This window comes from Amblyomma maculatum, chromosome 11 (assembly GCF_055883805.1).
Source record: "Amblyomma maculatum isolate TAMU_Amacu chromosome 11, ASM5588380v1, whole genome shotgun sequence".
Lineage (NCBI taxonomy): Eukaryota > Metazoa > Arthropoda > Arachnida > Ixodida > Ixodidae > Amblyomma > Amblyomma maculatum.
Window position 1 is genome coordinate 61,309,300 of NC_139354.1, and position 15,102 is coordinate 61,324,401.

At 42.4% G+C, this 15,102-nt stretch overlaps 1 protein-coding gene across 1 annotated transcript in view; it reads left to right on the top strand.

Moving 5' to 3' along the window:
• Positions 1 to 15,102, top strand: part of LOC146173926 (arylsulfatase B-like) — a 29,190-nt gene that overhangs the window by 10,147 nt on the left and 3,941 nt on the right. The window contains exons 4-9 of the mRNA XM_084584937.1: positions 83 to 193; positions 2,094 to 2,246; positions 4,254 to 4,379; position 4,750; positions 8,071 to 8,361; positions 13,838 to 14,129. Coding sequence (XP_084441063.1) covers positions 83 to 193; positions 2,094 to 2,246; positions 4,254 to 4,379; position 4,750; positions 8,071 to 8,361; positions 13,838 to 14,129 — 974 coding nt within the window. The remainder of the gene's footprint in view (positions 1 to 82; positions 194 to 2,093; positions 2,247 to 4,253; positions 4,380 to 4,749; positions 4,751 to 8,070; positions 8,362 to 13,837; positions 14,130 to 15,102) is intronic.

The window sequence follows — 15,102 nt, forward strand, 5'->3', positions numbered from 1 at the left end:
TGATGGCCTAGCGCACCTTGAAAATAACGCGTTCGGCGTCCACTTCTGGTATTGACTATCTTTTTTATTCTTTGTTTTTCAGTGGCATTTAGGTCACATGACTCGGAACCATACACCGACAATGAGAGGGTTCGACTCGTTCTACGGCTACTACAGTGGTCACCATGGATACACTGACCACACTTCTTTTGAGGTAACCTATATTAAAAGATGTTTACCGCCGTTATGTATTAAATGAAAATGTAATCGCCCCGTTCGCTCACCAGTGTAAAGTTTTAAAAACAGTCTCCTGTTCGAGAAAAAAAATCTTGATTGAAAATAGTTGTAGTGAAGGCTACCATCTATTTGGGGAAGCTAATTCAATTCAAATGTGCAAAGATGGATGGGAAAATAGTTGCTATAATTGTCACATTAGATTGTCACATTAGAAATATTCATATCAGTATTCGAAAAGAATGCAATGTCCTAATTCATGATTTGCTGATAGCTGACTATTGTATGTGACAAAACGGAAACCAAATGGGTTCCGTTTTGAAGAACGCCTAAGGTGGCTTTGAAAACTTTGAAACGGAAGCAATGTTGTTGCAAGCTGAAAAAACCAGACAATGGTTTCAAAACAATGTGAATGTTTTTACATGTACTGGTTACCTTAATGGAATTTCAAAAGGGCAAAAAATTGATCCTATGTCCCGAGGTAACAAATTCCAGTGGCATGCCAACATAAAAATTGGAGATTAAAAGAAGGATCTTGAGCTATAGCCGGAGCGTTCGCCTAATTGTACACTACGAAGTAAAGAGTGCACATAAGTCAAAGTGATATTGTTTGTAACCACTTATTCCCATCTCTGCATGCACTAAAATGATAAAAGGAATAAAATAAAGCATTCAAAACAACATTCTCGATTAATAAGAATGCCCGCGTGTTCTGTCTTTTGTCATTTGGCTCTTACTAGAACCAAGTATTCGATTCTAAATGTAGAAAACAGAGGTAACCGACGAAACTGAAGTAAGCGGGTATTTACATTGTTGGCCTCTCGAAATGGTTAAAACGGATGCCAGAAATATTGCCTCGTCTGCAATACTAGCAGCTGGTCTTCTGCCCTTCGCGAGCCTCGTGCGCCGAAGAGTGGAAGAGGCTGAAGTTCCGTTCCGACCGGCTTTCGGTGCTTTAAGCTTGGTCTCCAATTCCATCCCGGCCAAACCTTATTAAGATCTTTTTTTCTCACGAGCCCGAACGGCTGCGTGATAACATGAATAACGTTGACCTTACTGCTGTACTCTCGAGGATTTTTCAGTGTTAGAATAGTGCTTCCACTCCCTCAAAAATGTTATGTTCGCTGGACTGTCTCACTGTATGTCTGTCAGGTCTCCGTTTGAGCATGCCTTTCGTAAGTGGTATTTGGCAGGAGACACACGGGCATCGGTTCGCAGATGGTCTCTCTGTCGTCACGACATTACACGTCATCCTGGAATTTGTAGGAGCTACCAAATTAAGCAGTAATTTTTGAGGTGGAAATCAAACCCACCGGGACCTTTGGACCTCGAGTAAGACAGGCTACTCTGAGGCGATCCAGGCATTTCCGTGGCTTGGATAAAGGAGGGCCTCATATTTACGTCAGGAGGGCATCTATGTAGATTACGAATTTATACTGATGTATATAAATGACCCGGTACCGAAATTCATGCGAACAATTCACTGATAATGTACCTATAGTTCGCATTTCGTGTGGTCATCCCACGTGAGAATTTCTCCAGAATGAAGGAAAATTTTATTTGTGCCATCTTAGAGCACAGTAGACACGTGGGTGCTAGATGTGCTCCGCAACCATCTACGCCCAACCGTAAATGCTGCTCCCGTGCGCTTTTGCCAAATGATTTATGCACTTTGCAACTTGCAAAGTGTAGCGAGGTATGATAAATGCAAAATATGGCAGTATCAACTTATCTTGTGTCGGCATTTTGAAGGACGGGTCAAACGCTGCGTATAATGGAAGCAGGTGGTCAAGTAAGCAAAAAGTTGCTAGCATTTGCTCTATTCGCCGTTTATCCTGTTCAGTTCTGTATCTGGCTATCGTCGCTTTTGCACCTTTCAGAGGTACTTCGACGACCCCAAGGGAAAGTGGGTAGGTTGGGGTTTAGACCTATGGAACAATCTCGACGCTGACTGGTCCAAGTCCGGCAAGGACGCCACGGAGTTGTTCACGGAGAAGGCAATAGAGCTACTCGAAAAGCGAGACCGCAGCAAGGTATGCAGTAGGTCTCGAAGTTACTAGTCACTGTAGAAGTGTAGAGTAATTCGAACAGGGGTGCTCCTAGCGTGACTTTCTGACGGTTTTAACAGAAAATGTGCTGGGAAGTGCGGGCATAACAAATCAAGCATATAACGAAGTACGTAAACCAGCGCGCAGCCTTTGAGCTTGCAAACATGTGTAGAGAAAAAAAGTATGACAGCCCTCGGCTTTTTCTTGGACATTATTTTTCTTGCACTATCCAGGTTTTTTACATAACATAAACGATGTCGGCAGATGCTCAGACTTTAGTTCTGAGCAGTTTATCCGGAGGTGCCCTCTTGGTACCACGTTCAGAGTAAACAGCTGAATTTCTAACTCTACAGTGCCAGTATCCGCACATTGTGGTCGTTTAAAAACTCAATTGAGGGGTGAGAATTAGTAGAAGGCGATTTATATATCCACTCTCCCCGAACTAATAACAAAGCAAATACTCACTGACATCCACCTAAGCGCAGCCGTACCGGAAAGTGTTGCTCTTTGATTGGGTTTATACAAGCCTACTTCAAAATACACTGCCCACAGGCGAACAGAATATGTGACTGAAACGTCTTGTTGAACAACCTAGCTGCGCAAGCTGTGGAGGCCTTCTTACTCTAGCTCTGAAGATTATAAACGACACAATCCTAATGTCTAACGCTTGACCCTCATCGGGGGGAATGGAATGATTAGCATTTCGCGCTAGAGGGTCGTACCTGGCGGAGACGACAGTGTCAGAGGATGAGGAAGTTTTGGTGGCAGAGCGGCTCTGTTCTGTCCCTTTAGAAATCACATCGAGAGTAACTGCATCCAACATGAAAATTTTGTTCTTTTCTAAAGATTACTTCTGTCACGCTCTGTGGCTAGGCCAACGTTTTTCTGGCAACCAAAACACGTGCTTATAGCAAAAAATAGTTCAATGCCCCTGTATCAGCTCGTTTTAACTCGAGACACACACAGATATGATTAAAAAAAGTGCTCTGAGATCATAGTTTCAGTAGAAGGATGGCAGATTAACTGATCTCAGCTTACCAGGGGCACGACACCTGTGAAAACAGCAGTTTGCTGGTTAAAACTGCAGGAGGCAACTATACATGTCGTTAATTTTTTGAAACAGTTTTCACCTTTAAGAGATCTGCTATAAATGAAATCAGGGGTTGTTTCATAAGAATTCGCAGTCTACCGATACAAAGCAACTTAATTGATAGTAAATGTCCCTTTAAAGAAACACGAGAAGTTAGGAGAATTAGGAGATGAAATGCGAGAGTTGATCAAAAAGAGACAGTTGAAGAAAACCGCGATAAAAAAGTAAGATAATAGAGAGAACGAAAGAGCGCAATGTGCCTGGTGGAATCAAAAGCGCGAAGTGCCCTTAGGTAGTGTAGCAGAGCATGGAAATACCATATAATGTCACCAACCATCTTGCAGTTCTTTTAGTGACAATTTCGTACACGAACACCAAAAGAAAAATTATTATTGCATAGGCTCGACATGCTTTATTTCGAAATATTGGCACTTGCTTTCGAGCGTTGAGACACCACAGCTGCAGTGGATGCAGATTTAACTACCTTTCTTGGCGCATTTGTTTCTGCCATCGGTTTCTGTTGGTTCATCGCTTGCTGCTGATAACTGACAGTGGCCCAGAATGCTTCTACATATCAGACTAGATGATGGAGGTGGGTTAGAAACAAGAAGCACCACAAGGTCTAAGGCCGTGCTTTTTACCCAGGCAAAACAGACTGAATCAACCACTAATGAGGAATATCAAGACTATTTGTTTTAATACAAGCATTTCGTTCTGCGCAATGTTCATTTAAGCGCTCAATGCCAGATCGCGACAATTTATGGCCGATAGGGTCGCTCCAAAAAGGTCCAATAAAATACACCCAGAATTACATTGTCTCAGTCTGATCTTTTAAGTGCATATGCCAATTCGGCACTTGGTTTCATGATCTTGATTTCTAGTGGCGTGTAACTCCTTTGCAGCCGTTCTTTTTGTACCTCAGTCACCTGGCTGTTCACGTGGGCAACGCCTACTCATTGTTCGAGGCGCCGTCAAAGTACATCGAGATGAACCGTCACATCAAGAATCCCAAGCGACGAGAGTTCGCCGTTTAGTATAGGTACTTGTCATGGAAATTGCGAAGAATTCAACCTGACCTTGTATAACGCGGTGAGAGGGATGTTAAAAGACTCTTTGAAATGAATCGAAAATGTGTCCGGGCAGCAATATAGGTAATTTCTTGGTAATGTCCGGCACAGCGTAGGACCAATGCACTTCAAATATAGGGCCAATATTGGTCTTCTCTTGGTAATGTCCTGTACGGTGTGGACCAGAGCACTCCAAATGTAGTGCCAATATTGGTAATTTCTTGGTAATATCCGGCACAGCGTGGACCAGTGCACTCCAGATGTACTGCCAATATTGGCCGATTGTTTGTGCTACCTGGGTATGCATCCGCCCCGCATGCAGGAGGATCAGGGTTTGATTCCCGGTGCCGCTGCATCCGCATCGGCTGTTACAAGCTTTGATTCGTCCTGATTCTCGGTTGGTCATTATCAGGTCATGAATATTAACCAATTCGTTTAAAAATATTTTGAGCTCATTGGTTTTTCGTAAATAGCGGAAACAGCGCAAAAAAAAAAAAACAATCAGGAAATAGGACGGGAACATGGTCAACCTAAAAGACTGCAGATTGCGGAAAGAGTACAAAATATATTCCCTTTCTGGATAAGAGGCTGCCTATCTTCTAAGTTGCAGGGTAATTTTTTTCTTCAGCTTGATTTATGTTGCTGACCTGTTGCTTTGTATGTCAAGTTTTTTGCTGTTAGTCAAGTTTTCTTTATAATTAGTGTCACAGCAATAAATTTAAGCTTACAGCTCAGGTATCGTGTCTCATCTTTTACATCTTTGTCGTTTTTGGCATTTTTCGATGTTTTGCGTTTTCACGGATAAAACCAATCTTACCAAGAAGTAGCCTCATGCCTGATAGTTCGGCACTTGCGATCTCAAATTATTCAATTTAATTTATCATCTGAAAATACCAGAGCCCTATTAGGGGAGACAGCAGGAGGCGGTCACGTAGTGACAAGAGTGAGGCTTTTACGCGCTAAAAGCAAAGGACATCCATTAAATATAAAATATAGAAGGAAAACATACCAAATGCTGCGGTCGATTACTTTTTATAATATGTTAATTGCGGACGTGGAATAATATTTTGCTGGATATCCTAATTTCATATGGTAAAAGAACAAAAATTCAAGTCCGTGAGCTTTCGCCTTCTCTGTTCTTGCATGCATTAAAGGACGATTACGGCACTCGATGCCGTAGTCTAAATTTGTGTTGTTTTGTCTATTTTATTTACGTATTAATTACTTAGGATCCAGTAGTTTTGGAGCTAAATTACACAATGCGAAGTGAGAACGAAATTGAGAGATGTATTTTGGTAGATGGTGGCAGCAGCCGTCAAGAGACACGAGTAAATTGGACTCGGTCCTACGGTGGGCATGAGCGACCTGACCACGTACAAGTTCGAGTTTGTGGGTCTCTTGACGGAGGATGATTTGGAGGCATCTTATTTCTTGGCACTTAAAACATTGCCTCCAAAGAGGTTTTTCTTGAAGAGTTTGTCTCTTAGGTGAATTGAGTGGCCGTCTCCTTCCTACGCCGCTGAAAGCTTTCAGAGACTGCTAATTGCTATGTCAAAAAGCAAAATATATGATATGTCAGAATATGACACTGATCATGAAAACGATTATTCAATGCTCCGCATTAGTTCATATATCTGATCTTGGTTGCAAAAGTTTATATTTAAAAATATAGTTTTACTGATGTTGAGGACTGGCGACTATAGGGACTTACGAGCGGCCGGCACGAAGAAACCAAGAAAATAAAAATAAATAAAGTACTACCATTGAACTAGTTAGGATGAGAGGATTACATACTTGAATATTGTAGAGAAATGAAATTGCGCTTCATGAGGGTTACATCATGATACACACTTGGTATTCAGCGAACATACGCACATTATCCTGGTCGTCATATTATTTGTTCATTAGTTGTGGGGTTTCCTTACAGCTAAGGCGATGGCATTTTACTTTCTGCGCTCAGATGTAAAGCATGATTGCACTTACGATGCGGGGACATCAACTTTGCTAAAAATGTACAGAAAGGTTTGTGCAGCGAAGCAGAAGAACGATTGGTTGGTTTGGTCGGTTGGTTTGTGGGGTTTAACGTCCCAAAGCAACTAAGAGAGACGCCGTTGCGGAGGACTCCGGCAATTTTGACCACCTGGGGTTCTTTAACGTGCATTGACATTGCACAGCACACGGGCGCCCTTTTCGTCTCCATCGAAAAGCGGGCGCTGAGGCCGGGATTCACTCCCGCTTTCTTGGGAACAGTAGTCGAGCGCCGTTACCCCTGCGCCACCCCGGAGGGGTGCAGAAGAACGAGAACAAGGAATTAAAAACATGATCGTGCATTATGACGTTTTCTACTTCATTTATTTTTTTTTGGTTGCGGAGGAGAGGGAGACAGGGAGCGTTGCATGATGCCGCGTGCTCTATTCTAAGTCTACCCATGCATCGGAATGAGCCGTATCTGTCTACGTACGTGGCTGATGCCAGCAGCGCGCATCGCACCCCGGAACCCTTGCCAGCCTCCTGTTTGTCACGCAGGAAAGTTATAACAGCTATCGCCGTAAAACAGGGGGAGTGAGGAGGGAGTAGCGCTCATAGGTGGTCTCCTGATTACGGCTAACAGCTATGCGTGGTAGGCAGTAGTTTCAAGTATTTGGTGCGAAAATGCTCCCTCTGACCATCTCGTTTTAGAATTACGAATTCTGTAGGTTCTTTGACGGCTACACTGTGGAAACATTGAGACAAACGCTCTTGGCGAAGTGTCTGTAAACGCCGACGTGACGCAGCATCGTTGTCGGATAGCGGAACACAAGCGAGAAGAAAGAGTCCACAGGTTTCCGGTGCAACGCCCCGAGAACATGCGATGCCTTTAAGTAGGCGACGTACACGCTATGTGATTTCTGCCACCACATGGATGCTTACGAGTGACGTAACGAAAGCAGAGCATTATGGTTTCTTTGGTCATTATCGACCTCTTGTGGTTCCTTGATATGGACGAGATAAAAACATTGAACGGCATCATGCAATCCTGATGTAGGACAATCTAGGTATATCAAGAACTAGGCTGCATATTTTTGTGGTTTGAGCATAAATAGAAATATCGAAATGTTATGTCTAACGTCAAGGTTGTCCATATATTAGAAAAAACTGGCTCTTTATGCTTGCCTTTGTCTTGGTGCTCATTTGGAACGTTCACTTACCTGCCGAGATGAGTTAAGCACTATGCCTCAATTTGGTCGGTGCGGAATACAAAGAACACCCGAGTGTCGTTTGTTGGCAAGGAAGTCATCCGGACCATTCTACTCCGATGCACACTTTCTCATTCCTCATTCATGCTTGAAGATGTTCAGCAGCACATGGAAAACTTTGACATGGTCTGAGGAACACTAATGCACCCATATAGCATGCAAGGGGTCTCATACGGTAAATCAACTTTACACACAGAAGCCATAAGGACATGCGCTAAAAATACGAGACACAAGAGAAAGACAGAAACGGGATACATAAAGCGTCCTCTTTTATGTGTCCTTCTCCTGTGTGACGTGTGCTTTAGGTTTTTTGTCAATGGCTTCTACAGACGATCACCAACTAGCCCGACAACTCTTGTTAAAGCTTCTACATGTTTGTCTGGCAACCAATATTTCTCTCTTTCATTTCTTTTCAGCCGTTCTGTCAGCGCTGGACGATGCAATTGGGCATCTCGTTGTGGCCTTGAACGTAACGGACGCCATCAAGAACACGATCATCGTGGTGGCCACAGACAATGGAGGAGCAGCCGGAGGCATCGACAACAGCGCAGGATCTAACTTCCCATTACGCGGTACCAAGGCTACCCTTTGGGAAGGCGGTGTGCGAGGCACAGCGTTTTTGTGGAGCCCCATGATAGTCCAACCAAGGGTGCATCGTCACCTAATGCATGTCTGCGACTGGCTGCCTACACTGTACTCCGCAGCAGGTACGTTTGTGCATCTGAAATGTGCTTCCCATAAATGGGGCAGTACTGTAGCTGTAATTCTACATTCGGTCGCGATTATCCTTCTTGTGAAGTCTGTAAAGTTTTCTTCATATGTAATGCTTTGCTAGAGTTGCAATAACCAGCTACTAGATTAAAGAATTGCTAATTAAAACGGAAATAAATGTCGCATACTTCCTGCTAAAATTACTGTGCATCATGGTTTACCATTAGAATGTACTAGTGCGTGGAGGCCCACAAGTTAATACATCGTATATAGGTTGGCAAGGTTAGGGAAAGCTGAGAGGTTCAGAACGTGCGTGGCACATATTTTTTTATCTGACGGCGGTTGCGTTTTCTCGGAAGACTTGGTAATCTGTTTGCGCCAGCGGTGTCACGTGCATGAGGGTTATTGGCAAAAGTGAATGTGCCTAGTGCCGTGCTGTGGTTGGAAGTCCCTGCAGTACAAATTGAGGATCAATTAATGGCGATGGTTCGAGTGTTCGCCGATGAAATACAAATGGCAACGCGAACAAAAGCTACTTCTCACGAAGACGTCTGCCAGCCAAGCACAGTATAAAAAGCATCACATTTGGTCCAGCTTTTCAGATGCCTATTTTACCCTTATGTGCATATTGCAGCGTTTCTTTTTCTCTGAAATACCCCTGACCTATTTGGAAGAGCTGCATTTCTATTATTTCACTCCCATAATTCTGGTCCTCAGTTAAATTGTTTGTAGTATTTTGCAATCCTTTCTGTGAAAGCCGCACGACTCTGGTTTGACTTGTTTGTTTTGTCTTCTCAAAAACACTTTCGGAGGAGTAACTCGTGTGATTAACAGCACATTGCAACATGAAAACTGGCAACTATTTGAATTTCCTGTGAAGGGGTTTCGTCTGTTGCCAACTGTATTCTCAAATATGTTTCCCGGTCGCCCAAAATATATTTCTCAGCCTGAATTAACCAAAAAAGCTCGTAAAGAAAAAGCTTAGCTGGAAGCATTGTTTGTCTGAAAATTGAGAAAGCTTTTTGATTGTGCAGAAAAAGGAGAGCAGAGGAAATAATTTGTTTGTGCTTGAAGAATTAGGTTGCGCGTTTTCACGAACCAACTTCTATGATCTTGACTGTGACCACTAGACAGTCAATAGTATTGTTACTTCGTTGCTAACTGTTCTATCGCAGTGCTTCCAAGAGGGGTGTTTATGTCGACCTCTCTATTGGTGTCTTCTTTAAGGAGCTCTAGCACCACAAATTCAGATATTTATGCATGCCTTCGCCACCAAATGATTTAAGAGAACCTGATCGAGTGCTATAACCTGTTAGAGGCTGTACAAGTTTAGCAGTGTTAATAGCAGGCAGACAGGACACGAGCTTCTGGCAGCTGTGCTCATAATCTTGGATTAGGTAAAAAAAAGCATATAAACCCTAAAGTCAACATTTATGGAGGTTGCAGGTATTTAAAAATAATATGTGGAGACAAGCGGAACTTATTCTGAGACATGCCTCATTACCCGCCACACGTATACGTTTTCAGGGCTGATGCCCTGAAAATTCCAGTACCTGCCAATTATCCAGTACCTGCCAAGTTCTTTAGTTGGTTGCGTAAAGAATTATGCTACAGTAGCAAGGCAGCGTACGACGATTGTGTTGATCACAGCATTTGAATGCAGTACTGGTATAGCATGTATGTTGTTTTTTAAAATACGCTGAAACTGCTTTGTAAGCAGTGCCAGAACAAAAACCCACTCTGACGTTAAAGGACCCACGAAAAGCTATTTACTAATACAATAAAACGGGGGCGATCAAATTGTATCCCATCAAACCCCTCCATAACGCAAAGCCATTTAAGTAGCTTCATTAGATTGAACATAAGGGCAATCGAAAATGATGCTCCTCTCCTGGTTCAACTCAACCCACAGCGGCGCGCAAGAAAAAGAAAAAAAAAACAGGTAGCGACGGTGCCCCACGACATCCCGTTTCGCTCCCGTAACTTGCGATTGTCCAATGAAAGGTATGGTGTGGTTTGTGGTGTTTAACGTCCCAAAGCGACTCGAAGTGCACTGATGCACTGATGCACGAATGCACTGATTCTCTGGAAACTCACGTGTCAAGGTTTAATGGGACATTGCAGAACTGAAAAAGACGTCAGAACTTCCTCAACGGTTGAGTTAAAGGAGTCGCTGCTACTGCTTATGCCAGAGGATCAGTGCATTTGTTTCCTTGACATCAAGCTTCGCTTCGGGATTCTTTACAATCATTGGTTATATGAACCCGAAATAAGACACTTGTGATTCGTTACCATTCAGCGCACTCGAAATTAGTGAAGCGTGCTATAGCGAGTTTGCGTTTTTCTATTGTCCGCAGGGAATCCTGCCCACACGTAATGCAATCTAGCTTTGAAAAACAGCGAGATACGTTAATAGAAGCAGGATACCCTTCTTAACTTCTCACTTCTGTTGCTAAAAAAATTCAGATACAGACAAAACTCAACATGAAGAGCCCTTCAGACGCCAAAACAGACCTGACATTCGCTCTGTACCTCTCGCCCACTAATGTTACCAAGCTCTCGCAGAGTGATTCGCTAAGTCGATACGCTTAGCTGTATTAATTTTATTCCGGCAAGTAAACTGTTCTTTTACAATCGATAAAGTAATATTTAAAGATTTTTATTTAGAAGTTTTATGATTTGTATACTCTTTTTACACTTAGCAGTTGCTACTAGTGGAAGTTTAGTGAAATAGAACTTGTACGTGTCCTAAATATTCTAAGGACGTCTACGATAGTCCCTAGTTCTAAATTTTAGCACAGATAATTAAGCTCTTTTGAGATGTATTGAGACAACGAATTTAAGAGGTGCTCGTTTGTGTGTATATATGTGCAGTTAGAAAGCGGCATTAATTTTTCTCACAATAAAAGGAAATTTCTCAGAAGCAGAGTAAGAGCCACGAGCCAGTGCCACAGAACTCGTGGCTCTTCTTTCTATTTTGAAAACAATTAGTTGTGGTTTACCTTGGTTAACCCTAGTTGAATTGTGTTAGCAACGGCAGAAGCTTCTTTTGCCTGCTACATTATTCCCCTATCACGCCCTATCAGTGTAAGGTGCTACATTACTGGGGACACATAAGCTCATCTTTTAAGAGTATGATGTGAGAGCGTAAGCTACCAGCCCACATATAAGTGAGAAGGGTTCTATGCTGCTGAACCGAATGTGGAGCGAAAGTTTTAGCTGCGGGTGACCGAGCGTTCTTCGTCTTTTTCGTCTGCTTCTTCTTCGTCTTCGAATTCTTCGTCGTCTTCATCTTCTTACTATTCGTCTTCTTCGTGTTAGTCTTCTTCGTCTTTTTCGTCCTCATCTTCTTGTCTTCGCGGCTGTTCAAGATCAAATCTGGCCCTTCCCGAGACTAGGCGACGGGCCAAAACCTGGCGTAGTATTGCTACCGCAATAAAATTATCTTTGACTCGTGACTCTCCCGTGCCTCGCAATTCTCAGTCTTGGTAGTACCAATAATAACGGCAACGTGACTCAACCGCTCAACGGGAGAATGAGGGCTGCGATCTAAAATGTTTTCGCTTGTAATATAGATATCAGATGTGTAAAGGTACGTTGCTGCTTCATATTATTGCATTTGACAAAGAGCACTTCGTTATTTAATGCCGGCGATGTCACCAGATCGCCTCGAAGCATGTGGCAGTTATGCATGCGTCAGTTAGCTAAAATAGTCGCTAAACAATATGTATTGCATCCGATACGTCAAGTTCTAAAAAAGCTCGAAAAAAATAACATCATCATGAACATTAAGTGCTGCATAAAATGAATTCACAATGGAAGGTTTTTTTTGTTGTTGTTCGCATTGGGGGGTATTCAAAGCAGCCCTTGTGCCGTCCCGTTATGCGGTCATATTATCTGGTGTACGAAGACTCTAATTCCCTACGAATACGCCTTTGAGCGCAATTTTATTTTTTTTTTCTATTTTAATATTTTAATTATAATTTTCTATTCTATTTTGTTAGGTTAGTATGTTCAAGCATCGGCTTTATATTTGGAGCAGTTTTGACACTTTAGAGCACATTTTCAGTTTTAAAATATTTCAATTCATTACTTTATCTATTGTACACTTACATTTTTCTTAAGTAGCATCATCAAGCATTTTTTTTTTCAGCCTGAACATTTTGACACACTTGAACCCCTTTTTATCTTTAATTTCTTGTGTTCTTATTTCATCATAAGAATACAATTATTTCACTAACTCCTCATCTCATATCACGCATGAATCAACCATCAATCAATCACTACAATAATAAATTACCATAATACGACTATTTCTTTTTTTGCGTAGGTTTCGATATTCCCGACAAGCGGTGCCGACTTCGCCAAACCGTACGAGCTGTTTAAGCTATCGCTTAACGCAAAAGTTTAGAGGGTCTCTTGGATATCCCTTAAAAGAAAAACGGCGAAAGCTTGCCATTCCTCTATCATTTGGCTCTCATCTTCTGGCCTCTTCCTCTTTACTGACACATTAACTAATCATATTTACTTATTTCCAGTCAGTTTCGGCCATTACAAGTCGTCGTTTGACATATTGGTCATTCCGTAGTCGTTAATAGTCATGCCTAATCATTTTTGTCATTACCCCTCATAACTAAGCATATTTGCTAACTTCCAGTCATTCGATGTCATTAAAAGTCGTTTGACATGCTGGTCTTTCCGTAGTAATGCGTAGTCATTCCTAGTCATTACCACTCACAGCTAAGCATATTTACTAACTTCCAGTCACTTGATGTCATTAAAAGTAATTTGACATGATGGTCGTTCCGTAGTCATGCGTAGTCATGCCTAGTCATTTTAGTCATTACCCCTCATAGCTAAGCATATTTACTAACTTCCAGTCATTTGATGTCATTAAAAGTCGCTTGACATGCTGGTCGTTCCGTAGTTATGTTCAGGCATGCTGATTCATGCCTAGTCATTACATGTTTACTCTTTTCAAGTCATTTGCGATTATTAAAAGTGGTTGTTTGCCTTATTGATTGTTCCGTAGTCAGTTTTATCATTTTATCGTTTTTTTATCATTATATCCATTAACTCTATCGATATATGTCGTACAACTTTTATTCATTATCAATCACCATCAATCGATTTCATTCCTAATTTTCCTCCTCATATATCCGTTATTAGCAAGTAACACATCAGCGCACAGATTCGATGCACAGATCCCATGCACAAATTCGACGCAAAACTCTCGCGCATGGGATTTCATTCTAGGCTAGAAAGGGTTTCGCCTTAAAAATAACCGTAATATCACTGTACCCTTCTTGTGAAAAAATTGACGTTGCGGTGGTGCTTAAAGCCATCTTTACTCTTTTACCTTATTACCCACCGAGATCTTTATTTTCTAACATGTGTTTTTCAATACGACGCCTTAATCTACAATTACTGGCAAACTGGAATTTATTACGAGAGCCTTAACTTCTGTCGCAGGAGGAAACGTATCAGACTTGGACGACATCGACGGTATCGACATGTGGGCCAGTCTTGTAAGCGGAGCCGGCGCGCCGAGGAACGAAGTGCTGCATAACATTGACCCCATCTGGAACATGTCGGCGCTGCGATCTGGTCGGTACAAGTACCTTAACGGAACTTTTTGGGATGGTGAATTTGACGACTGGTACCAGGCGGACGAGGTCTGGGACCCTCCACTCAGACCGTCCGAAATGAACAGGAGTTCTGGAGACAGACATGGGCCGTTTTACGATGAGATCTCGGGGGATAGGTACGGCATTTATTACAACTGTGTTCACACGTACAACACGAAAGAGTAACTTGACAAGTTGGTCATGGTGCCTACTTGTCCTGCGCCCAGTCATAAACAAAATATGGGTCCAGATCCTTTATTAAGCAAGAACCGGGTTCGTTACCCACAGTGACCTATTTGACTTCTGACATTGAACAAAGTCTCCCTGAACACGGGGCTGAAAGGACTGCACGACATTACAAACATGTTTTACAAAAATAAACCTAAAAGAAACATTTGGAGGACGCCTAAGCTCCACTTCGAATGGTATGACGTGACTACTGTAATAGTTCCGGTCTGCGGCCCCCATTGCGGAACATCGTTCATTTATACGCACTTGCCTACTGTCCTAATAACTGATCCTCAATTTTAGACCTTTTTAACTCCTACATACAGTTCTAAAGGGGGTTTAGTTTTTGCTTTCCTACCGACCGTTTGTCACCCCACTTCCCCTCTTCGTCTTTCCACCTCCTGTCGTCTTTCCACTTCAGCCCTGAAAGAGTAAATGAAGATTTCTGCACCATACCATTAGCGGCCACAAACTGCAGAATATTATGGGAATTGCTCTGGTGGTAACTGGCAGGTAACGTGACTGGAAACTGATTGGTCGACGGGTTGGATGACGTCAAGGGACCACGGGACATGCTAGGCACTACCAATTATGTGGTTTCTTCGAGAATGGAATCGGAGACATTTGTGTCCCGACTAAGAGGGGCTACTCCTGATTTCTCCGCTCAATTCTTACAGATTTGTTAAAGTGGGGCCTTAGCTCTGTGCCAGGAGTTGTCTCCATAATATAGTAGCATACGACGGTATGCCAGGAAGTACACGTAATTTAATATAGAGGGATTATTTATGGGTGGATGATTATGGAATGATTTACATGCACGAGAACGAGGATCTAAAAAAGCACGGCGCACGGGATCCATTAACACTATCGCATCATATCCTT